At 42.0% G+C, this 27,347-nt stretch overlaps 1 protein-coding gene across 1 annotated transcript in view; it reads left to right on the forward strand.

Annotated features, from left to right (window-relative positions):
* The window catches only part of LOC132397669 (uncharacterized), a 258,258-nt gene that overhangs the window by 62,779 nt on the left and 168,132 nt on the right, over positions 1-27,347 (forward strand). Inside the window, exons 19-29 of the mRNA XM_059976438.1 lie at positions 5,112-5,231; positions 7,931-8,125; positions 10,320-10,418; positions 11,084-11,266; positions 13,019-13,237; positions 19,469-19,588; positions 21,732-21,926; positions 23,910-24,008; positions 25,337-25,462; positions 26,079-26,204; positions 26,430-26,615. Of these exons, the coding sequence (XP_059832421.1) occupies positions 5,112-5,231; positions 7,931-8,125; positions 10,320-10,418; positions 11,084-11,266; positions 13,019-13,237; positions 19,469-19,588; positions 21,732-21,926; positions 23,910-24,008; positions 25,337-25,462; positions 26,079-26,204; positions 26,430-26,615 (1,668 nt within the window). The remainder of the gene's footprint in view (positions 1-5,111; positions 5,232-7,930; positions 8,126-10,319; positions 10,419-11,083; positions 11,267-13,018; positions 13,238-19,468; positions 19,589-21,731; positions 21,927-23,909; positions 24,009-25,336; positions 25,463-26,078; positions 26,205-26,429; positions 26,616-27,347) is intronic.

Here is a 27,347-nt window from a genome sequence, read left to right on the forward strand (position 1 = left end):
TACAATCTTCATCTGGGTCATTACTGTAAAATATAAGATGAATGTTTACTGTCTCAACCACGGAATCCCCTCGTCTGAACCATCTCTGAGAAATCAAACAATCATAGTTTCTTTCTATAACTTTTCATAAGAACATAAGAGATAGGAGCAGGAGTAGGCCAATCGGCCCCTCAAGCCTGCTCCACCATTCAACAAGATCATGGCTGATCCAATCTTAACTCTAGTTTTCACAGAATCCCACAAGGCAACAGTGCCAACCAACAGGGCACCATGCCGCCCATTTTATTTTATTATTCATCCCGCCCAAACCCATGTGATCACCCGGGGGGAAAAAACCGATTTGCCAATTGAGGAGAAAAAATCTGGAAAATTCCTCTCCGACCCATCCAGGCTATTGAAAACTAGTCCAGGAGATCACATGGCTGATCTAAACCTAGACTCATGTCCTCTGACCTGTTCACTCACCGTATCCCCTAATGCCATTTTTATCCGGGAAAATGTCTATCTCCGTTTTGAATTTATTGAGTGTAGTAGCTTCCACAGCTCTCTGGGGCAGTAAATTCCACAGCCCCACTACCCTCTGAGTGAAGAAATTTCTCCTCACAGTCCTGGAATGGCATCCCCTTATTTTAAGATTATGCCCCCTAGTCCTAGTTTCACCCATCATTGGGAACATTCTCCCCGCATCCACCCGATCAAGCCCCTTCACAATCTTATATGTTTCAATAAGATCGCCTCTCATTCTTCGGAACTCCAATGAGTAGAGTCCCTATCTACTCAACCTCTCATCATACATCAACCCACCCATCCCCGGAATTAACCTAGTGAACCTTCTCTGCACTGCCTCGAGAGCCAGTATGTCCTTCTTAAATATGGACACCAGAACTGCACGCAGTACTCCAGGTGTGGTCTCACCAATACCCGGTACAACTGCAGTAAGACCTCCCTGTTCTTATACTCCATCCCCCTAGCAATAAAAGCCATCATTCCATTGGCCTTCTTGACCACCTGCTGCACTTGCATACTAACTTTTTGTGTTTCCTGCACCAGGACCCCCAGATCCCTTTGCACAGAAGCACTTTCCAGTTTCTCTCCATTTAGATAATAACTTGCTCTATTATCTTTCCTGCCAAAGTGCAAGACCTCACACTTGTCAGTATTATATTTCCTTACCCTTTAATTACTGGTTTTGAGAACAGTCTGTCTTGTCACACTTTATTCAATAGCTTCTGAAAGTTCAAACTGTGTTACACTGATCAGGAAAAATTACAAATCTTCTGCCATCTGATGATTAGACATTCTACTAATTTAAGTAATTTATTTGAAGAAATATGCAAATTACTTTGTATTTGCATACAGTTTCACCAAAGGATCTTGTATTTCTCCATTCCAAGTTCAAAGTAGTGATATTTTTGTAATATCTAAAAGGAGACACTTGTTGAGAAAATATGTACTTGACAATATTTTGTTATTAACAGTATCCTTCTCAGGCACATCTTTGCCTCTTTCAACTCATTGCTTATGTAAGCAGGAGCACTGCATTTTTGTGGTTTGTTTCAAGGAGACGGCAAAGTCTTGCTGGGCCTCATGGTGGGTCATATCAACAAGGGCATTAACATTACAGTGCAAAATGCCCAGCTGCTCATTGTTGGTGAGGAAGATCACAATCCTCACCATCATTATTCCATCACCATTTAAGATGCTTTTTTTTGTTAAAAATTATTTCTCCATCATCATTGTCCAAAGTGGTGAACGGGGCAGTTGTCTGTAAAACAAACTGTATCCCAAGCTATATAAATAGCACAAGCATGTTGAAGTGACCATGAGATATAGGAGCTGATTCAGTTAATTGGCCTATTGATTCTGCTGCGTCATTTAATTTCTACCATTTATTTTTAACTCCATTTTTCCACCTTATCTCAGTAACCATAGACACCCCACCAATGAAAAACATATTAACCTTAAGTGCATCCAACAACTTGGTCTTCATAACCCTTTGTGGCAAAGGATCTTGTGGATTCCCCACCCTCTGCTGAAGAAATTTTTCCACAGCTCAGTTTCTGCAGAATGTCTCATTATTCTGAGGCTGGTCCCTCAGATGCAAGCCTCACATGCTTGTCGAAACATCCTCTCCACGTCCACCATATCCAGGCCTTTCAGTATTCGATAGGTTTCAATGAAATCCCCCTTCATCATTCTGAACTTCTTATGAGTGCAGACCCAGAGACATCAAACACTCCTCAGAGGTGAAGCCTTTCGTTCCTGGGATTGTCTTTCTGAATAACTGCTTGCACAAAAGGAAGGTGTCCAGAAACATGGGTCACAGTCTCAATCTAAGCAGCTGAGAGGGTATTTAGTAATGTGATAAAGAGGATTTCCTTCTCTCAGAGGGTGGCAATTGCAGTACAATTCCCAATCGTAGATGTCCATGTGGTTTCTATTAAAGAATTCTATGAACCAATGGAGTTCCATTTATTAGAGGATTCAAGGGATATGGGGATATTGCAGGTAAATAGAGTTGGGATAGAAGGTTAAACATGATTTTGATAAATAGCGGAGAAGCTCCTTGAGTTGAATGACATAACATTTTACATGATTATGATATGATCCTTTCCACAGCAACATCTTTCTTGAAAATATAAATATACATCACAATATTATAAAATCAGCTGCAGCATGCTGACAGAAGAGCAAATTAAAATTGGCAGAACAACTTTCCTCTGGAAGGAGAATAAGTTCATTTAAATAGCACTAAAAGTAAAAAAAGTAGCAATGGGAAGGAGTAAGAACAGCAGTCCAATCACAATTTTAAGCGAACCTCCCCACTGACAACCCAATGTAGGTGAATCAAACCTTCCTTTCAATGAGGATGAGTGGCTGCATTCTTGTCTGAAAGCTATGCAGGCAAAGGTTTAAAATATACAGAGTAAGATTTTAAAGAGCAACACTTAACAAAGTAAGCTCAAACTTCATAAATCCCCACAAAGGGATCTACCTCTATTCTATGAGTACAAATTAAATGAGATGTGTAGGGGAACCAAAAAGACTTTTGCTTTCTGAATAAATAATTTAGTAAGAGAACAGAAGCAAGATAAACACCACCTCATTATTCCCTCCCTAATGCAATGTATTATTTTGTAAATCAGTAATTATTATAACTTTGCAAAGTACTGCTGCCACAAAACAACAATTTTCAAACTCAAGTTTAATCAAGTTCAACTTCAAGTTTAATTATCATTCAACCAAACACATGAATGCAACCAAATGAATCAGTGTTGCTTCAGGGCTGAGGAGCGGTCACACACAGCACAGGGCACATGAAACACATGTAACTTCAGTTAAAAAAAACATACAATCACAAAAAGAAATAATGCATCCCAAGTCCCTGAGTGTCATGGCCTGTAGATTGATGTTGGTCTGCAGTTAGGTTTCTGAAGAATAAGCGTGAGGCAATCCTCGTCACACTGCCGACAGCTGCAATCCAGCTTGCCTTCTGCTGAGCAAACACTGGAGGGCAGCAGCAAGAGCAGGAGCCAGTCCCCATCCCAACATGGACTCCAAAACACCAGCTGCGCCTCGGCTCTCTTCAACACTGTCGTCGGTGCTTCCTTCCTCGGCCAGTTGCAACAGGTGACCCTGCAGCTTGAGGGCCCGGTCTGTGCAACAGCTGAAGCAATGCAGCTCATCCACCAATGAACCTGTGAACCAGACTTGCAGTGTTCCACACTATCACATCATGTAGGACAGTAATGATAGACCTTGTTCTCATTCTCATTCTAAAGCCAGATTTGCTCACATGAGCCAGTGTGCCATGGCATATCTAGACCTTCAAACAGAGGCAACACAGGCTCCCGAGGATGAACAATTGGATCCCCAGGGAAGAAAGTGAGCTCTGTGCAAGCATGCTGGAAGTTCTCTGATATTCTCCAATACTGAGCAGGAGACAGGCTTTAAATAATACAATTGTCAAAGTGAAGGTCTGGTGTCAGCTAGCAAGTTGGTGGGATTTGTTAAATGTTGAGTGAGGAAGAAAACTGGATTACCAAAGGTCGAGTGAGCAAGGGAATTTGCTTCCCAGACATGGACAAGGAAAAAGACCATCTTCCCAGGATGCTGCACATCAATATCAGAGTACATCAGGTACATGAGTCTTTAAAGTTTATTATCCAGATCTGAGATGGTAGAAAGTTTGTTCTTATTATCAACTCTTTTTTCAAATATTCACAGGGGAACAGTAAACAGCATAATCTTTAAATTACAATTATTATTAATAATCACTTAATTAGCATACACAGTATAAACAACGCTTCCAAAATACATAATTTATGAGCATGTGTGTCTGTTGAATAGATTAGTTTTTCATCCGGAACAAGATAATTAGGGAAGATTTCACAGCAACAACACTCTCAGACCAACAGCTCAGTAGTATCAGTGCAGGCTTTTATGATTTATATTAAAGAAATAATAGTCACTGTCTCTTAAATCCCTTCTTCATTTATCAGTAAGCAGCCAGCCTTCAGGCTAAGTCTAAGAGATATCAGCTTTCTGTAAGTACATCTCCACTTGGAAGCAACTGCATTGTAAATCTACTTTGTAATTAAATGTGGATTCTCAAACCTCTCATTGGCTTACAACTCCTTCTTCTGTAAAATAGGAATCAGTCCTGGTGCAGATGTTCAATTAAACTGTAAGGCACATGGTTGAGCTCAGTTTTGCCACTGAGGCATGATATGTATGAAGGAGGAGAAACAAATACAATGTTTTTTCCATGAGACTCAAGCAATTTGGAACACTATTTGTAACTGGTGGAACTACAGAGAAGTGGTCCTCCATATGAAATCCATGTAGGCTGTTTTGACTTTGTTCATTTTCCATGATAGTCTGATTTATATTTAGCTGCTTATTGCACACTGAAGTGAATGGTAGATTGAAGGATAAGGAATGATTGAAACAATGTTGTCAATTTATACAGTTCCCTGAAGTCAAGTATATTAGAAATCATTGATCAGTGTGTCTGTAACAGGGAGGAAAGCCTAACTCTTACACAAAATAGAATCAATGTCCCATCCATCCCTTTACTGATATCACTGCGTCATTCCTGACCTTTGCAGAGTGGTATCCCTGCCGGAGAGTGGATTGTGATGTAACTGCAAGCTGTGGCTCAGATAGGTCAGGATATCCGGTGTGTATCTGCGTGCCAGGCTGGAGAGAATCAGAGACCGGATGTTATGGTGAGTCTGCACCGTACACACAGATCACTGGTAACATTTTCTGACTGGATACGGATGCACAGCAGCAGGAAGCTGGAAATTGTACCATTGATATCAAGGTTCTGCTTGGCTATCTCAGCTGTGATCTCAGAAATTCATTTGGGTCCAAATCCTTCCTATGCTTTTAGTCATCATGTTGTACAGGGCAGAAAGAGGCATTTCAGCCCACCACAACCTGCTTTCCACATAAATGAAGAATAACTTACAGTAACCATTTATTTTGGGATATGGTAGGAAAACAGGCAACCAAAAGGGAAGCTCACACTGCCACACAAAGGATGTGCTAACTCCACACAGACAGTGCCTGAGGTCAGGGTCAAAGGCTGTTCAATGCCTTTTTAAGTAAACAGAAGCCACTTGAATATATCAATCAGATTGTATTATACAGTATTTGTTATCAGTCCATTCAGTTTATTTCTTTATTTATCTAAAGTGGGTAATTGAGGTTTTCTCACCAGCCACCCAACACACCCTGACTAATCTTGCACATATCTTCATTGTTAACTGTAAAACATATACTTTACTTAACAGAATGGAAGGCTTTTGTACTATTAACATCCCTTTGTTTCGTTTATCATGTTGCCTCTGGACATTATCAAACATGCCATATTTATCCCCAACAAGTTCCCTACACTTGCTGTTCCCTTGTTCGTTAGTAGCTTGTAGTGATACATTAATCATGATCAATATACATTCTATCAGCGCATTTCCTCATCCACGTCAGAAATAGAAGCAGCAATAGGCCACTTCAATCCTTATGCCTAGTCAAGCATTCACTACGATTTCAGCTACTCTTTCTCCTCAGTGCCACATCCTTTCAATGAAACTTGTTCCTGTTGATGTCTATTTGAATATTTGTGCTAAGCTTTTACAGGCTTCATGTATGCACAATTCTAATGATCTACTGCTTTCTAGCTGACATTTGCAACTCGGGTCAAAATCTGGAGCAAAACACAGGCTTTTATTTTGATTTTTCTCCCCTCAATCTCAAAGACATTCACCAATTACAATTAGTCTACATTTATTATTAAATTCCAGGTCTCCAACATACAAGCATGTTCCCACAGACAGCACTGAGGGAAATGTGATCATTTCATCTACACTTTCAGATGGATATTAGCTCCCATGATTCTATTTGAAGAACCATGGAGTGGTTTATCCATTTCCCCCTCATGCAACACAACATCAGTGGACATACATCCCAATGTTTTGCTACATATGAGTGTAATTTGGTTGTTTGCTAAAGACGAGTGAATAGAGTTGAATGTTCTGCAGTTTTCCCCATTCTGACCTTCCATCTATCATGAGGTCAGTCAGATGTGGGCACAACTGCACAATATTCAATGCTATTCACAACTTCTCAACAAACAGCCGGACAATTCCTGCATGCAGCAAGACTACGACGACATATATGGTGACATATATGATATATGGTGAGTAGCATTTGCCCAAATACAACCAGGCAATGTTAATCTCAACCAAGATAAGATCTAACTACATACCTATGACATTCAGTGATATTTACCATCGACGAGTCTCCCACTATCAATGCCTGGGGTCACCACTGACAAGTGGGCTGGTTACATAAATACCATGGTTGTAAGTGTAGTTCAGACATTAGGACATCCTGATACTCAGAGCCTCTCCACCAGCTAGAAGACACAGATCTGGAGTGTGATGGATTTGGAGTAGTGATTAGCCTGATTGGATTGGTCCTACTTTTGGCAAACAGGGCACAAATGGGCAATTTTTCACATCGCTGGGTGTTGTAACTTATCTCTTATCAGGCCAGGTCTGTCTGGAGTCGCACTGGAACCTATAACCTTCAGCATCCACGAGAGATGTTCCATGAAGCAAAAGCTGACACTTAGTTGCCTGGAAAATCTTTGAGCTCAGTAAGGTCTCATACCAGAGAAACCATCTACTCACCTGTTTACACAAGGAAATCTGCAGATGCTGGAAATTCAAACAACAACACACACAAAATGCTGGTAGAACACAGCAGGCCAGGCAGCATCTATAGGGAGAAGTGCTGTCGATGTTTCGGGCCAAGACCCTTCGTCAGGACTAACCGAATTGGATCTTCCAGTGGCCACACATTTTAATTCCACGTCCCATTCCCATTCTGTTATGTCTATCCATGGCCTCCTCTACTGTCAAAATGAATCCAAGCTCAGGTTGGGTTGGAGGAACAACACCTTATATACCGGCTGGGTAGCCTCCAACCTGATGGCATGAACATTGACTTCTCTAACTTCTGTTAATGTCCCTCCTCCCCTTCTTACCCCATCCCTGACATATTTAGTTGTTTGCCTGATCTCCATCTCCCTCTGGTGCTCCCCCCTCCCCTTTCTTTCTCCCGAGGCCTCCCGTCCCATGATCCTTTCCCTTCTCCAGCTCTGTATCACTTTCACCAATCACCTTTCCAGCTCTTAGCTTCATCCCAACCCCTCCAATCTTCTCCTATCATTTTGCATTTCCCCCTCCCCCCACTACTTACAAATCTCTTACTAGCTTTCCTTTCGGTTAGTCCTGACGAAGGGTCTCAGACCAAAACATCGACAGTGCTTCTCCCTATAGATGCTGCCCGGCCTGCTGTGTTCCACCAGCATTTTGTGTGCGTTGTTATTACTCACCTGTTTACCTCTCTTCTTGCCCAGACATTAGGAACATGGTGCAGACTGTAACTGCCAATGTCACAGGACCCAACATCACACTGACGTGGATGGTCAATCCGCTTCCAGGAATTGTGATCCTCAACTATCGAATCAATGCCAATTGTACAAACCACACTGGCGGGGTCCAGCAGATTCAGAGCTCCCGGCCTGCAGATGCGACCACTTTAGTTTTAACAGGTAAGGTGTTCCAGATCCAGTCTGATCCTGTAGCCATTGCTTACGTCAATGAGGCCTTCCTTCAATAAATCTCCTACAAGAACCAAGCCTGGGAAACTTGCGGAAATCACATTCAGTAATGTGGCTTCTATTTCTGCTATGAGTTTCCTTTACCAGACAGCAATTGGATTTTCTGGAATTATTGATGACGTAGCCCCTTCCTGGATAAAATCAAGCAGACAGTATCTACACAACACATTGGAGGAACTCAGCAGGTCAGGCAGCATCCGTGGAAACGAGCAGTCAACGTTTCGGGCTGAGACCCTTCGTCAGGACAGTATCTATAGCTGAAGTGTTCAGCTGATAAGCTTGCCAAGTTGGATACACTTTCCAGATTACTGCCATCATGTGAAAAGCTGTAGTGGAGATTAAAGTTTTGGTTTGGTGGTTTGTGCTGTGGTGCTCAGGAACTGGGCAAGTGAGTGGGGTGTGGTGGTAGAAACATAGAATGGGGTGGTTGGAAGTCAGTTTCGGTGTAGTGTTGTGGTAGAGATGGGTAGTGCAAATAGAAGAGGTGTGAGCCTGTAGAAGGCTGGGGAGTAAGGAAGGATGTTTGGTGGTATGGAGGGTGGGTGGTTAGGTGGACTGTTATAGGAGTTATTGAGATGAGGTTGTGTAGGGGAAGCAGTGGGAGTGGTTTTGTGGGAATGTGGGTGGTGCAGTGTTGTAAAGAGAGGATTGAGTAGTCGAAGTGGAGATAATGTCAGTGTAGTGTGTTGTAGAGCTACAGTGGGTTAAATGGGGGTTTGGTGCTGTAGGGCAGAGTTATATGGCTGGATGAGGTAGAGGAGGTGAGGTTGTTGCTGTTATTGAGATGAGGGCTAAGGGAAGTAGAGCTGGGTGGCATGTGGTTGGACATAACTGGGTGATGTCATAAGTAGTACAGTGATAGATGATGGAGATGGGGCTGTTGTGGGAAAGAATGTGGTGGTGTAAGAGACTGGAAACTTGGGAAATAGTGAAGTGGGTCAGGACAAGGTAAATGGAGGGTGATGTGGGAGAAAAGGGCTGGGGAGGGTGATTGTGGTGTGAAAGAGTGTGTGTGTGAGTGGGAGAAAATAATTCCATGGATGAAAGCAGTAAAGGGCTAGAATTTAGAGACAGAGCTTTGCCTGCTTTTGAGGTGGAGACAGAAACCAATTACGATTGAAGCAAGGACTCCCAGGTCCAGAGACTTAACACTCACTTCAGCAACACACACTGAGAGATGCTCAGGACAGTTCAGGAGTCTTCCTCCTGTCAGGACACAGATGCAGAGATCTCTGCTTTGGGGAGAGGCCTCTCAGTTTTAAAATTCCAGTGAACTGCAACAGATGCTCCTCCCTGAGTTGGCTGACAAAAATTTAACACAGATCCTCATTAAGGCTGCCCAACTCCACAATTACTCTACCTCCATTCATGTTTCATCTATAATATCATCAAGTCTCTTCAGGTATTGGGCTTTCAAAAATGGAGAGAGGGGAAATGTATAGATCTATGGAGGATCTCAACAGAGATCCTCATTAAGGCTACCCAACAACAACCACTACACCTCCATTCATGCTCCACTGATATCAATGTGACATCTCCTCAGGTGCTGGGTTTTTAGAAATGATTTAGTGGAGAGAGAGGAAATGTGGAGGTCTATGGAAGAAATAGCAGAGCTGAAGTTTGAGAGTGATGTTTCTGGTTAAAACTGCTGATGGATGTTCAATGGAAACACAAAAGACTGTAGATGTTGGAATCTATAACAAGGAACAAAACAGTGGGGGAAGCATCCTTGGAGAGGAATGGATCTTCAGTTGCTCTGGAAGCAGTGAAGGGCTCAAGTGTGGAAGAAGACTGAGGCTGGTTCTCTAGGAATCAAATACATTACAAGAGAAACCGGACAAAGAAGAGACACCCAGTCCCAGTCACTGGAAGTTTGCCTCAGTGACACAGACTGAGAGTTGGAGATTCTCAATCCGCAACATCAACAGTCCCTTTCCCTCCTAGATGCTGTCTAAACTGCAGAGTGCCTCCAGCAGTTTGTATTTTTGCGGATGGAGTGTTGAACTTGTGGTTCATTGCTATACATTGCCATGATCTACTTGTTGAATTCTCAGAGAAGATCAGGTGTTTCCATGGAAATTGTTTTGCATATATTTACAGCTTACTTTGTTAACTTGAATCTCAGGTCTGGGCTCCCTGTCAGTGTGTACGACTATCATCCAGGTAAACACCTCCTCAGATGTCCTGGTGACCTCCCGACCTTTTACCTTCAACGTCCACTCTGGTGAGTCTCCCAGTTCTCCCTTATTTTGAGATTCTCTGCACAATGTATAGATTCAATGGATAATTATTTTATTCTTTTCACATTTACTGAGATCCAGTGAAAATCTTTGTTTGCAGTCAGATCACTCTGTATGTAGATACACTGGGGTAGTACAATATCAGGGAAAGAAAAATACAATGTAGAATATAGTGTTACAGTTACAGAGAAATTACATTGATGGTCAATAGATGAAATGGAAGGGTCATGACAACGTAGATTGTGAGATCAAGAGTTTATTGTTATTGTACAAGAGGTCCATTCAAGAGTCTTGTAACGGTGGAATAGAAGCTGTCCTTAAGTCTTGTGTTGTGTGTTTTCAAGGTTCTGTATCTTCTGTCCAGCGGGAGGGGTAGAAGAGAGAATGACCAGAGTGACCCTGCATTTGGCAGGGCTGTTGTCATAACAGGCTGTGATGCATCTAGAGAGCCTCTTTTCCCATGATATATCAGATGTCAGTCATAACGATTGATTAGGGCAGCTTTTCTCCCTAATGTTAGATGGAAAGGCTGTTCTATTTAAATGCTGATGATCATTGTGTGAATAAATGTAAAGCAGTGTGGTATAGGAAAGGACAAAAATGAATTTATGGTTGTTCAGTGATTCATGTTGTCTTTCTTTGGTTTCAGCTTGCTTTTGCCCACCAGAAATTATCCCAGGAACTGTGGATCTGCAGACTCTTTCAAGGAATCCCTGTCCCTGTACATCTGGTTTCATCGTGTCCAGTCATTTCCACCGCTACCAGCATAGTGCAGACATGTACTGGTTCTTCAACCTGGTCCAGGTGTCTAACTCCACTCACCTGTACACAGGTAACACTCCGTTTCCAAAGATAAAGCAACAGTTATAGTAGGTGCATCATCTAATGACCAGAGAGCAGAAGCTGGGAAGGAAAGGAGGAGCTAGTTCAACAATCCAGATGTGGTTTGAAGAGTTTCAAAGAGTTTTCATCACCAATGTTCCAAACTCATGCATCTATTTGAAGACTTTGCCTTTGGTCATATGGTGTCACTCGTTGTAATCAGTCATTAAATAGTTGCCATAGTACACACATTTGTCTAGGTTATGGAATCTGTTCTTCCATTCCCTAGTCTCACTTATTTGACCGGGCAAACGTAATAGTCATTGTGAGAAGAAAATCAAACCTTGATTATTCCTCCAGACACACTACCAGGAATGTTTATTGGGTTTATCTTTAAATCATTGAGGAAGGATCATTCAGGAAGCATATTGCAAATTCAGCAGTAGCAAGATTGAGACATGGACGGCACATTTATGAGAGCTTGCTTTAATTCAGGTGGTTTACAAGAGGTGGAATCATTAATAAAGTATGGGTGACTTCATGGAGGTTTGTCAAATTATTCCACGTCCAGCAAATAGTGCAGCTCCTGACAGTGTCCTGTCACAGTGGGACCCAGCTGGTTACAATTTGAAATTATAGACATCTCACTGACTGATGACATACTGTGATGTGATTTTATAAACTTTAAATCTCTTCTCAATTTTGTTTACATCCTGAGGAAAAAAAAGATTCTAGCAAGAAGTTACAGCATCGCTTTCTTGAAATGCATCCATAGAACGAAAGGGTTAATGTATAAGGAGTGTTTGATGGCTATGGGTCTGTACTCACTGGAGTTTAGAAGAATGAGGGGGGATCTTTCTGGAACCAATCCAATATTGAAATGCCTTAGTAGAGTGAACGTGGTGAGTATGCTTCCTATAATAGGGGAGTCGAACACCACAGAGCATAGCCTCAGAATACAAGGACCTCCCTTTAGATCAGAGATGAGCAGGAGTTACCTTACCAAGAGTTAAGGCTGTAAAATATAAGAAATTGGGTATATTTAAAGTAAATGTTGATAGGTTCATGATTAGTAAGTGTGTCAAAGGTTATGAGGAGACGTCAGGAGAATGAGGTTGTGAGGGATAATACATTGGCCATAATAGAATAGCATATCAAACTTGATGGGCCATATAGCCTAATTCTGCTCCTATATCATATATGGTCTTATGGGCAATCTGCTGGAGGTACGAAATAGGTCAAGGAGCATCTGTGGAGGAAAATGGACATTTGTCATTTCAGATCAGAGTAGAAATAGGAGATAACAGATCGCCAGCATGAATAGGTATGGGTGCAGGAGGGGCAATGCTGGCAAGTGATAGGTGGATCAGGTGAAGAAGGGTCATCTGTCAGTTATTTGGTGAGAGAGGAAAGAAGCTGAGGTAAGAGACATCTGCACTTGGGTCTTAGTTGCAAAGTATCTGCCAGAAAATATAGGACTTGTTTTAATATCCCTCAGGAAAAAGTAACTTTCATCCTTCAGTCCCCCAGCAATTTATTGACAAATCAGCAATGCATAAAATTCCAGGCTTGGACATATTCTCACAACTCTGAAGGATAACTTGAATCTGAAGCATTTTTTTCAGATGGTAGACTGCTCAATATGAGACAGGTGCACCTCTACATATCAAATGTATACAATAGCACTAAGCATGTCTGAAACTATGTGTCAGCCATTGAGAAATGGAACTGCAACTAACTAGGGAACATGTTTTACCTTCAGGAATCCGATTCAGGGTGGACTTGTTGATTGTGACATCCCAGGAAGATCACATCTCCTTTGGCTGTAGAATGAATCCTGATCAAGACGTGCGATTCTCTTTGACTGAGGAAGACGTAGACATCAGCACATTTCATGTCTCCAACTGCACTAACGTGTGGGTCCATTTCCATTCTGGTCCACAAACACCAAGCACAAAGTTCAACATTTACTATGAAATGGGTGAGTTCTGCCTCAGTTTTCTGTCACTTCCTCTTATCACATTATCATCAAAGCCTCACGATTGTGAACCACATCTTCTCAAGTTTAAAAAATCCTTCACTCCCAGTACTGTTCCAATAAATCTTTTCTGCAGTGTTTCCAAATACGTGACCACCTTCAGATTTGAAATCTGGAACTGGATATAATAACTAGAGGTTTACAAAAATTTAAATTGATATCCTGGTTTTTGTACTTATTTCAATTTCAATGTAGCTTCTAGCAAATTCATTTCAGATTATTGAATTGTTTTACCACCTTCAAAGATCTCCATATGCAGATAATGAGGTATCTGTACCTGTATTCTCTTTAAAATGGTACTATTTAATTGATTTTCCTTCTATGAGTTGCATCAGTTCACACCTCTTTGCATACATTTTTGTCTCTTGTGTTTATCCATTTCAGCTCTGCGCCTTCCTAAAGTCCATCACTGTGCTCTTCATTATTCAGCAAGTCTTTATGGTGCAAGTTTGTTGCTGTGACACCACTCATCAAGCTGATATATCTTGCTCCAGCACACCTTCTTGTCACCATCTGAAATTCTGCCAGTAGTTGTTTCATCAGCAAATTTACAGATGGCATTTCAGCTGTGTCTAGCCACACAGTCATGGGTGTAGGGAAAGTAGAGCAGTGTGCTAAGCACACAACCTTCAGGTGTAACAGTGTTGATTATCAGTGAGGTGGTGAAGTTATTTCGATCTGCAAACACTCTGGTCTTCTGGTGAGGAAGTCTGCAATCTGATTGTAGATGGAAGTACAGCAGCCCAGGTTCTGGAACTTTTGGATCAGACCCGTAGGAACGATTGTATTAAACACTGAGCTGTAGTCAATATGATGTCCCCTCTGAGAACCCAACATAGGTGAATTAAACCTTCTTTTCATTGAAAAAGGATGATAGCTTTCTTGTCTGAATGGTATGCAGGCAAAGTTTCAAAATGTACAGAGACTTTAAAGAGCAACATTTCACAATCGAGTGTGGCAGGTGGCCAAGTGGTTAAGGTGTTGGGTTAGTGATCTGAAGGTCATGAGTTCGAGCCCCAGCCAAGGCAACTTGTTGTGTCCTTGAACAAGGCATTTAACCACACATTGCTCCAGTCCACCCAGCTGAAAATGGATACCGGCAAAATGATAGACTGGCATCCTATCCGGGGGAGTCTCGTACTCTCAGTCACTTCACACCACAGAAACTGACATAAGCACCGACTTGATGAGCCTATAAGGCTCGGGACAGACTTTAACTTAACTAACTTCACAATAGAGAGCTCACTCAGATGCAGTAAATTTATAAACTTAATCCACAAAGGAAACCACTTTTACTCTGTGAGTACAAATTAAATGAAGTGTGCAGGTCTTTCCAAATAAATCATTTAGTAAGAGGACAGAAGCAAGATGAACACTGCCTCATTATTCTCTCTCTACTGGAATGTATTTATTTTGTAAATCATAGTAATTTTTATAACTTTGTATAGTACTGCTGCCACAAAATAATTTTCAAGTTCAAAGTTAACTAAGTTCAACTTCAAGTTTAATTGACCTTCAACCAAACACATGAATACAGCAAATGAATCAGTTTTCCTTCAGGGCCGAGGTGCAGTCACACACAGCACAAGGCACATATAGCACATATAATTTTGCAGTTAGGTTTCTGAAGAATAAGCGTGAGGCAATCCTCGTCACACTGCCGACAGCTGCAATCCAGCTTGCCTTCCTCTGAGCGAACACTGGAGGGCAGCAGCAAGAGCAGGAGCCAGTCCCCATCCCAACATGGACTCCAACACACCAGCTGCACCTCGGCTCTCTTCAACACTGTCGTCGGTGCTTCCTTCCCCGGCCAGTTGCAACAGGTGACCCTGCAGCTTGAGGGCCCGGTCTGTGCAACAGCTGAGGCAATGCAGCTCATCCACCAATGAACCTGTGAACCAGACTTGCAGTGTTCCACACTATCACATCATGTAGGACAGTAATGATAGACCTTGTTCTCATTCTCATTCTAAAGCCAGATTTGCTCACATGATCCAGTGTGCCATGGCATATCTAGACCTTCAAACAGAGGCAACACAGAAATCCTAGGATGACCAATCAGATCCCCAGGGAAGAAAGTGAGCTCTGTGCAAGCATGCTGGAAGTTCTCTGATATTCTCCAATACTGAACAGGAGACCAGCTTTAAATAACAATATTGCAAGAGTAAGGGTATGGTGTCAGCTAGCAAGTTGGTGGGATTTGTTAAATCACTTAAAAGACAAAATGTTGAGTGTCAGAGAGAACCAGATGCTCAGATATAGGGTGAGCAAGCAAAATTGCTTCCAGATGTTGGGCAAGGAGAAGAAGCACATTTCCAGAATGCTGCACATTAATACAATTGTGTATCAGGCAGATGAGTCTTTAAAATATTAATTATCCAGATGTGAGATGATAAAGTAGATTGTGCTTTTTATCAATACTTTTTTCAAGTATACACAAGGGAAAAATAAACAGCATAATCATTAAATTACAACTATTATTTATAATCACTGAATTAGCATGAACAGTATGAACACAATACATATTTTATGTGAGTGTGTGTGTGTGTGTGTTAAATAGATTGTTTGTTCTTCTGGAACAAGATAAACAGGGCAAATATTATAGTATCAACACTCCCAGTCCAACAGCTCAGTAATATCAGTGCAAGCTTTGATGATTTATATTAGAGAAACACAGTGAGTGTGTAGGTCTCACAAATAAAATGAAGTGAGACGTTTTATGTTTAATGAAACCTGTAAAACATTTCATTGAACCTAAACAAAATTGGCGCTAAAACTATTGCATAACAACGTCATCACGTCAGACAAGCCTCTTAAAGCGAAACCCCAACTCGATGTCAGTAGTTGGGAATTATTTACAACTATGTTACCCTACACAGGCTGTGCAGAGGTGAGACATGTGTTCGGATTTGGATGCACAGCCAACAATTATTTCATCCTGGTAAACAAAAATAATATCTAAATCTTTTAACACAGAGTCCATCAGCTGTTGGAAAGTCTGTGCTGCATTTTTCAGTCCAAACAGCATGCGCAGAAAATCAAAAAAAAAGCCAAACAAGGTTATCACAGCTGCTTTAGGAATGTCTTCCGAGCACACAGGCACCTGATGGTAGCCCCTAACTAGACTAACTTTGGAAAAATTAACTTTCCGGTTAAATGTGCTGAAAAGTCTTGGATGTGAAGTACAGATTGGAGATTGTGACCTCATTAAGGTGTCAATAATCGTCCCCCATCAATGGGCGGCAACTGTCATTGGACTTAGGGACCATATGGAGGGGAGAAGTCCAGGGCTATTCGACTGGCGTACCATGCAGTGCTATTCCATGTTGCTAGCTTTTCTGGGTCCAGTACATGTGGGCTGACATCGACTGGCATGCCAGTTGTGGGAACATGTTGCTGGATCCCATGTTTTGTGACTGTAGTGGAGAGTGTGGGCGTAGTGATGGTAAACTCACATGCGGTGGTGCAGGCACTTGACAGAGTCTTTGTGGGGAACTTACTGGGGAGAAGGGTAACAACCCAAAGTCCTTGACATCCACAAGCCAACAGTTCTTAAGATTGACTAATAGCCCTTTGACACACAGGAAATCTGCACCGAGCAAAGGTCTAGCCACTTCAGGCAGGACGAAGTTCCACGTGTAACGTTGCCCATTGAAGCAGAGCGTCACCCGTCGTATCCCATAAGTCTGGATTTTGCTGCTATTAGTGGCCTCCAGCAATATTTCGTTGCTCTTTGTCTTCTCAGCAATAGGCGACGCTGGCAGCACACTCACTTGAGCTCCCATGTCACACACGAAGAGTCGCCCGAAAAGAGTGTCTGTAATGAACAGTGGACGACACAGGCAGCTGAAACCCACAGTGTTCATAGATTTCTGACGAACCGATGTGCTGGCATTGTCAAAGCTGCAATGTGGTCGGCAGACCCTAACATTTGTACCAGAGCGAGTCTGGTAAAAACACAGTCATGGTGTTGTCTGTTTTGCAGCCATGGGTGTTCTATATTGGGGGCCTTGCTGACCAGGCTTATTGAGGCAGGGATAGGAGGAGGAATGAGGCACTGCTGCCTGGCTGAGTGTAGACTATCAGCCATTTTAGCGAGCTCCCCATAGTCCGTTGTGGGAGCATTTACTGCACGAAGAGTTCTTTAAAAGTAAAATAAAGATGGTGAGTTCCCAGGAGAGACAAAATGTGGTCCATTAGCTCCGAAGGCTTGTCATCATCAAGACCGGTTAAGAAGAACAACTGTTCGGCGCAGTCAGACGCCAATAGTCCAAAATTCTGTAAAAGTTGAGTTTTCAGCATCAGGTGGATGCTCAAGCAGACTCGATACTCTTGCAGCCATGAAACTACTGAGTGATACTACCACACAATAGAATTTGACATCATCAGCGGAGATTTCCCACAGCATGAACTGGGCCTCGATTTTACAAAGCAAGCGTTAGCATTTTGCTCCCAAAACTCATGCAGTTTCAAAGCAACTGCATTGACAGAAATGTTAGATAACTGGAATTGTCCTAGAGCATCGGGTCACCAATATAGGTTTACGTAATGTCATGAACCAGCAGCAATCGATATTAAATTGAGTCAGGTTCTATAAACAAATGATGAAGTTTATTAACCTCTGCTTAAAAACATAGAAAAATAAACAAATGACTAACTTAACCAGAAGTTAACAGTTATGCAACTATATCTAATAAACACTCAAACTAATAGTTGTTAACAAATTCTTATTCAAGCACAGACTTGAAGTGGTAAATTCAAAAATCCAAGTGATTTATACAGTCATTAAGGAGACACTTTATTGAAGCAACAATTCCTTCGAAGAATTGACGAACCGGCCAATCACAGCCTTGTCCGAAGAAACCACGAAGAAATAACTGACCTTTTGGCTGGAGGGTGGTCACTGCACAAACCTTCCAGACCTTGCAGAGGTTTAATTCAAACATACAAGCCACAATTTCCCAAACGAAGATTCGAAAGGTCGATCACTTCTAAACCACCGAACGTCGTTAACTTTACCCAATCCTTTGGGTTTGGGACAATGCTGATAATATCTTCAGTCTCTGATACTAGACTGAAGGGAAGAACTAATGCGCAGCAAACAATACGTGGTGTCTTACCAAAACAGCCTACTGGGATCAACAGGGTTGCAACATAAAATACAAATGAGAACTGCGTCACAGACCACGGGCTTGGTTTAAATACTGTTTGGAACGTACCATCACATGACATAACATCACCCCACTGTCATGAGACAATTACATCATCCCACTCACAAGACCATTATATCATCCCACTGTCCAGTGATCAAACTGTGGCCACGTAACAGTAAATAAAATGAAGTGAGGTGCTTATTGAAACCCATAACACATTTATTGAACTCTAAAACCTGAACACAATGGCATGCTAAAAAACTTTACGTAACAACATCATCAAGTCAGACCAGCCTCTTAAAGTGAAACCCCAACTCAATGTCAGTAGTTGTGAATTATGTAGATTTCTCCCAATTATGTTACCCTACAATAGCAGTCCCTGTCTCTTAAAACCCTTTTTCATTGTCCAGTAAGCTACTTGCCTCCAGTCTAAATCTAAGAGATGTCAGCTTCCTTTAAGTCCATCTCCAATTGGAAGCAACTGCATTGTAAATCGAAGTAAATGTAGATTCTTTAATCTCCCATTTGCTTACAGACTCCTGCGTTTGTCAAATAGGAATCAGTCCTGGTGGAGATGTTCTACATAACCAACAGGGCACGTGGAAGAGCTCCAGATTGATACTGTAGCTGGTGTGTGTGAGGGGGAGGAACATGTTCAGTGCTGTTTCCATGAGACTCGAGCTATTTGAAACGGTGGCTCGCGGTGGTGGAACTGCAGTAAACTGGTTGTCCTTATGAAATTCTTGCAGGCTCTTTTAACATTGCTCACTTTGCATAATTGTCCAATTTTTATTTAGCTACATATTACTCCTCTGCACTTACAGTTTCACTGAAGTAAATGATAGATTGAAGGATAAGGGGTGATTGAAACAATGTCGTCCCTTGAAGCCGAGTATATTAGATGGCACAGATCCATGTATCGACCAGTGTGTCTGTAATGGAGAAGGAATCCTCACTCTTACTCGAGAGAATGAACATCCCATGCATCCCTTTACTGATATCACTGTGCCGACCTTTACAGACTGGACTCCCTGCCGAAGATTGGATTGTAACGTAACTGCAAGCTGTGGCTCAGATAAATCAGGATATCCGGTGTGTATCTGCGTGCCAGGCTGGAGTGAATCAGAGACCGGATGTTATGGTAAGTCTGCACAGATCACAGATATCATCTTCTGACTGGAACAGTGGATATGGATGCACAGCAGCAAGAAGTTGGAAATTTTACCATTGATATCAAGGTTCTGCTTGGCTGACTATCTCAGCTGTGAACTCAGAAGTTCATTTGGGTCCAAATCCTTCCTATGCTTTTAGTCACCATGTTGTACAGGGCAGAAAGAGGCACTTCAGCCCACCACAACCTGCTTTCCACATACATGAAAAACAAATTACAGTTAAACAATTTACTATTGTATATGTTAGAAATACAAAGAACCCAGAGGTAAGCTCATACTGCCACACAAAGGATATACCAACTCCACACAGACAGTGGCCAAGGTCAGGGTCAAAGTTTCTTCAGTGCCTGTTTAAGTAAATAGAAGCCACTTGGACATATCAATCAGACTGTATTATACAGTACTTGTCAATTATACAGTCAATTCAATTTATTTATTTATCTATTTAAAGGGGAAAATTGAGGTTCTCTCACCAGCCACTCAACTTGCCCTGACTAATTTTGTACGTATCTGCATTGTTAACTGTAACAGAAATGTACACTTTACATCACAGAATGGAAGACTTTGGTACTGTTAACATTACTTTGCTTCATTACCTCTTGACTTTATCATCAGCTGCTTCTGGTCATCATCACACATGCCTTATTTATTCCAGAAAAGTCACCTACACTTGCTGTTCCTTTGTTAACTAGTCATCTGTAGTGATGCATTAATCATGATCTATATCATCGCACTTCCTCATTCACATCAGAAACAGAAGCTGCAATAGGCCATTCAACCCCTTAACCTGGTCTAGAATTCATTTCGATTTCAGCCAATCTTTCACTTCAGTGCCACATTCTGACGATAAAACTTATTCCTGTTGACGTCCTTTGAATATTTTTACCAATCCCTCAAAGGCTTTGTGTCCAATCATTTCCTACTTTCTGGCTGAAGACACTTGCTACTCAGAGGTGAAAATCTAGAGCAAAACACAAGTTTTTATTTCGATTTTTCTCCCCTCAGTCTCAAAGACATTCATCTCATGTGACCACCAATTACAATTATTCTACTTTTATTATTAATTCCAGGTCTCCAACACTCTAACAAGCTGCACTGATAGAAGTGTGATCGTTTCCAAGAAGATGTTAAACCGAACCTTCATCTGTGCTTCCAGATGGAGGTTATCACCCATGAATGTATTTGAAGAACCACAGAGGGGATTTATCCAGTTCCCCTCAAGCAAATGGACATCAGTGGGAAGATTACACATTCCAACACTTTTCTGCATGTGGGTATAATTTGGTTGTTTGCTGAGGAGCCATGAATAGAGTTGAATGTTGTGCAGTTGATCCCCACATCTGACCTTGTGACAGTTGGAAGGTCTTTGAAGATACAACTGAAAATAGTTGGCTTAGGACACTCTTAATGAACAGCAAAGTGTTAGAAAATGGGCCATAAGGAGCTCTGGACAGTGTCCTTCCCAACTATCTTCAGCTGCTTCTTCAATGACCTTCCAACTATCATAAGGTCAGTCAGAGGTAGACACAACTGCACAATATTCAATGCTGTTCATAACTTCTCAGCAAGCAACCAGACTATTCCAGCATGCAGCAAGACCTGAACGACATTTAGGTATGGGTTCATATGTGGCTAGTAACATTTGCCCAAATAGTACAAAGGCAACCTCGACCAAGATAAGATCTAACTATATACTTCTCACATTCAATGTTGAGTCTCCCACAATAAATAACTTATGGTTACCATTGACCGATTATTTAATTAGACTTCTTAAACAGATCCTATAGTCCTGAGCCTTTCCACTAGCTAGAAGCCACAGGTCTGGAGTGTGATGGAATTGGAGCAGTAATTAGCCTGAAAGGATTGGTTCTACTTTTTGTGAACAGGGCACAGGTGGGCAATTTTCCACATTCAGCTGCTGTTGTAACTTACCTCTTATCAGGATGGGTTTGTCTTGAGTCAGACTGGAACCTGTAACTATCTGGCAGGATGAGAGATGTTGCCATCAAGCAAAGGCTGACACCTGGTATCCTGGAAAATCTTTCTGGAGCTCAGTAAGGTCTCGTACCAGAGAAACCATCTTCTCACCTGTTTACCTCTCTTCTTGCCCAGACATTAGGAACATGGTGCAGACTGTAACCGCCAATGTCACAGGACCCAACATCACACTGACGTGGATGGTCAATCCGCTTCCAGGAATGGTGATCCTCAACTATCAAATCATCACCAATTGCACAAACCAGACCGGTGGGGTCCAGCAGATTCAGAGCTCCCGGCCTGCAGACACGTCCACTTTAGTTTTAACAGGTAAGGTGTTCCAGATCCATTCTCATCTTGTACCCATTGCTCAATGAGGCCTTCCTTCCATAAATCTGCTACAGGAACCAAGCCTGGAAAATTTGCAGAAATCACATTCGGTAATATGGCTTCTATTTCCCCTGTGAGTTTCCTTTACCAGCCAGAAATTAACTTTTCTGGAATTTTTTCTGATGCAGTCCCTTCCTGGGTGAGATCAGGCAATCAATATTGACAGAGGGAGTGTTCAGCAGATGCACGTGCCAAGTTAGATAGACTTTGCGCACTACTGCCATCACATAACAAGCTGTAGTGGAGTTTGAGGTTTTGGGTTGGTGGTGTGTGCTGTGGTGTTGAAGAATAGGGGGAGTGAGTGCGCTCCGGTGGTATAGACATGGAATGGTGTAGTTGAAAGTTGTGGTGTGCTTTTGTAGGGTAGACATGGGTAATGCAAACAGAAGGGCTGTGAGGATCTAGGAGTCTGTGGAGTAAGTGGTTTAGAGTGTTAGTGAATAAGTAGACTGTTGAGATGAGGGTGTGTAGAGGAAGCAGTGGTGGTGGATGGAAGTGGGTTGTCCACTGTCATAGTAAGAGCATGTGGAGTGATGTGATGTGGTGAAGAGCTAGAGTGGGCTTAATGGGTGTTTGGTGCTGCAGGGTGGAGTTCTATGGGAGGGTAAAGTAGAGCAGATGAGGATGGTTGTTGTTATTAAGATGAGGGGGAGGGTGAATGTAGTGTGGAGATGTGTGCACGAGTGGGAGTAAAATGAATCCATGGATGGAAGCAGTGAAGGACTTGAATTTGAAGAAAGACCATGGCCTGGTTTTGAGGTTGAGACAGAAACCTATTACAAACAAAAGAGGATAAAGCATGGAATCCCAGGCCCAAAGACTGGACTCTTAACTCAGCAACACCCACTGAGACTTGCCTAGGGCATTTCAGGAGTCTCCCTCCTGTCAGGATACAGACCCAGAGATCTCTGCTTTGTGGAGTGTTAAGATGAACTCTTGAGTTTTAAAATGCCGGTGAGCTGCAACAGATCCTCCTCCCTGAGTTGGTTGACAAAATTTAACAGAGATCCTTGTTAAGGCTACCCAACTCCACAACTATTGTACGGTCATTCGTATTACATCTCTGTTATTGTCAAGTCTCCTCAGGTGCTGGGCTTTCAGAAATAATTTAATGGAGAGGAGGGACAGGTGGAGGTCTATGGAGGGAATGGCAGAGCTGAAATGTGAGAGTAATGTAGTTTAACATGAAGAAGGAGTCGTCCAGAATTCCAGGGAGATTGTAGGGCTGAGAGAAGCCTCAGAGATGCGGGGGGAGGGGGGGGAGACCACTTTGGGATTTAAAACCGAAGATGCAGTTTCAAAATGAAGGCATATACACATGAGATTAGACATGCACAGGAATGATGGATTAGGTTTGAAGACAAATCCATTTGTAGCATTTTGATGAGTGTCATTTTAGAGAGTGTGTGATTGTGGGAGGGAGTTCAGTAGACCACTGATGGGATGAAGATTTTAAAAAAGCCTGCAGATATTGGAATCCGTAGCAAAAACAAAACAGTGGGGGAATTCAATGAGTCAGGAATCATCCTTGGAGAGGAATGGATCTTCATTTGCTCTGGAAGCAGTGAAGGGCTCAAGTCTGGATGAAGACTGGGACTGGTTCTCGGAATCAAACCTGTTGCAAATGAAATAGATGAACGAGAGGCTTCCAGTCCTAGAGGCTGGATAGTTGACACAACGACACACTCTGAGAGTTGGAGTGTCCCAATGCGCAACACTGACCATTCATTTCCTTCCTAGGTGCTGCCTGGAATGCAGAGTTAATCCAGCAGCTTGTATTTTTGCTGATGGAGTGTTGAGTTTGTGATTCATTGCGATGTACTCCCATGATCTACTTGATAATTTTTAAGAGAAGGTCAGAGGTTTTCGTGGAAATTATTTTGCAATGTATTTTACAGCTTGCTTTGTTAACTTGAATCTCAGGTCTGGGCTCCCTGTCCATGTGTACGACTATCGTCCAGATAAACACGTCCTCCGATGGCCTAGTGACCTCTCGACCTTTCACCTTCAACATCCACTCTGGTGAGCCTCACAGGTCTCTCTCATTTTGAGGTTCTCTGCACAATGTGTAGATTCAATTGGTGATTATTTTATTATTATCACATTTATTGTGATCTGGTGAAAATCTTGTGTTTGTAGTCAGATCACTCCATACATAGTACAATGCCAGGGAAATAAAAAGACAATGCAGAATATAGTGTTACAGTTACAGAGAAACTGCACTAATGGTGGATAAATGAAATGTAAGGTCCATGATGGTGAGATCGAGAGTTCATCGTTATTGTACAAGAGGTCCATTCAAGAGTCTTATAACAGTGGAATAAAAAATGTCCTTGAGTGTTGTGCTTTCAAGCTTCCATATCTTCTGTCCAGTGGGAGGGGTAGAAAAGAGAATGACTGGGGTGGGAGGGGCCCTGCTTTGGCAGAGCTGTTGTCATAACAAGCTGTGCTCTCTCAAATTCAAGCTGACATGTGTAGGCAACTAGCTCAAAAACAGAACTGAGCAAAAAAGATGGTAAAGAGAGTTAGTACAGTACATAATGAAGATTTCCCTAAGTTATTTTGTAAGATCCATATTGAAAAATTTACACATGATCCCGAAAACCTCCTTCAAGAAGCAACTTACATTTGGAAGAGGGATCCGTACAATTTAGGAAGTGACCAGCTCTCATTCTAACAGCCAGAAAAAGTGAGTTAGCTGAAGAAAAGCTGAACTGCCAATCATTCTTACAGCAAGGAAACAGATTCTACAACCCTCAGAGCCCACACTGACCATCAAACACTAATTTAACTAACCACTAACACGCAAGAAACTGTGGAAAATCAGAACAAGAAACTGAAACCCAGCCGCTCATCATTCAAAATCATCATATAGAGAGAGAGAGTGTGTGTGTGTGTGTGTGTGTCCTACTGTCTCACTGTACTCCGTTTCTCTCTATCTTTCTGTCTCTCCATCTCTCTGTCTCACTGTTTCTCCTGTTCTCTCATTCTCTCTACCTCACTATCTCCCATTCTGTCTCTATGTTTCGCTTTCCCCATAACGCTCTCCTTGATTGCACATATAAAAACAGGTGTGAAGCCAACAGACAGGAGCAAGGGGCTCAAGGAAGGCATCTGAGAACAGTGAGCAATGCAGAGGGTATTTTTTCACCTTACCTGCCCAGTGGTGAACTAACCAGCCATTGAATGGAAGTTGATTTTGATTCTGATTTTGATTTAATCTCACTAACTTCCATCCAGGTTTAAGTAAATTGAACTTACAGAGTGTTAAAAACGTGACGCTTGAAATATTGTTATAGTGGAATATTAATTAAAAATTAAGATGACTCCAACGTGTCTCTTTTTTTCAGATGTGGATGAATGTCTGCAGGACAATGGCGGCTGCTCCCAGCTCTGTGTGAACACGGTGGGCAGTTACCACTGTGACTGTCACCCAGGGTACACCCTGAGGCCCGGAAACAGAACATCATGCACAGGTTTGACCTTTTACATTTTAAACTTAAGGAATTCACACCAAATATTTTCCATTTTTAAAAGCAAAACTTGAGATTCTACAATGACATATATTTGTCTAGATATTAAAAGATTGGTGCTAGGCTAGGTTATTAAGCTCTATGAACCTGTTCCATCAAACAACGTGATCCCGTACCTCATTGCCATAAAGCGTCTGTCTACCCTATACCTCATGAAGCCTCCAACTCTTTCTTAAGTATAATCCCATCATCTGACAGAAAATCACACCCTCTCACTGAAACAATTTCACTTCATCTCAGTCCTGAATCTTGTGCCCATTTCCTGATACTGTGACCCCTGGTTCTGGACATGCCCACTACAGGAAACCTCCTCTCTGCTGTAGTCTGAAAGGAGTGTGTAAACTTTGATGAAGTGAGATTGCTACTGAAGAATCAGAAAATCTTCTTATTGGCACTTTTGTCAATTTCTACATTTGGACCTTGTTACATCTCTGAGCTATTGGAATGATTCTACAGGACACATAGTGGACGAGTCACCCAGACAGAAATTATAACCATGTCCACACTCCTCTTCCACTTTCTCTCCACCTCTGATTGTTTATTTATCTACTCTTTTCAGATGTCAATGAGTGTGCCGATCCAGCGCTGAATCAGTGTGACAGCAACGCTCAGTGTCTGAACTCGATGGGTTCCTACCACTGTGAGTGCAAATCCTATTACAGAGGGAACGGGACGCACTGTGAAGGTGAGTAACAAAATAGGAACCTCAGCTTCCTTGTCCATGATATATCAGATATCTTTCATGATGATTGATTAGGTCTACTTTTCTCCCTAATGTTAGATGGAAAGGCTGTTCTATTTAAATGCTGATGATCATTGTGTGAATAACTGTAAAGCAGTGGGGTACAGGAAAGGACAAAATGGAATTCATGGTTGTTCAGTGATTCATGTTGTCTTTCTTTGGTTTCAGGTTGCTTTTGCCCACCAGAGATTATCCCAGGAACTGTGGATCTCCAGGCTCTTTCAAAGAATCCCTGTCCCTGTGTATCTGGTTTCATCGTGTCCAATAATTTCCCCAGCTACTACCAGAATAGTGCAGACATGTACTGGTTCTTCAACTTGGTCCAGGTGTCTAACTCCACTCACCTGTACACAGGTAACACTCCATTTCCAAATATAAAACAACAGTCATAACAGGTGCACCATTCAATAACCAGAGAGCAGATGCTGGGTAGGGAAGGAAGAGCTGGCTGCAAAATCCATATTGGGACTGGTATTGAGTTTTAATCACATATTCCATACTCAGCGATCCATTTCAGAACATTGCCTTTGGTCGTGTGATGTCAGTCATCACAATCAGTCACTATGTGGTTGCTGTAGTACACACAGTTGTTGAAGCTATGGAAACCGTTCTCCGTTTCCCTAGTCTCACTTATTTGTGTGAGCAAACATAATAGTCTCTGAGAAAGGAAATCAAACCTTGATTATTCCTCACGGGAATGTCTATTGGATTTATCTTTATATCCTTCAGGAAGGATTATTCAGGGAGTATATTGCAGATACAGCAATAACAGGATTGAGAGACCCACAGCAGGATTATGAGAATTCGCATTGTACTCACTGGAGTTTAGAAGAATGAGGGAGATCTCGCTGAAACCAATCCAATACTGAAATGCCTTGATAGAGTGGATGTGAAGAGTATGCTTCATATAATAGGGGAGTTGAACACCACAGGTCACAGCCTCAGAATACAAGAGCATACAAGAACAGAGATGAAGAGGAATTTCTTTACCTGGAGGGTGGTGAATCTGTGGAGTTCATTGCCAAAGAAGGCTGTAGAGGCTAAGTCATCGGGTATATTTAAAGCGGAGATTCTTGATTAGTAAGG

The sequence above is a fragment of the Hypanus sabinus genome, chromosome 8 (genome assembly GCF_030144855.1).
Source record: "Hypanus sabinus isolate sHypSab1 chromosome 8, sHypSab1.hap1, whole genome shotgun sequence".
NCBI classification, from domain to species: Eukaryota; Metazoa; Chordata; class Chondrichthyes; order Myliobatiformes; family Dasyatidae; genus Hypanus; species Hypanus sabinus.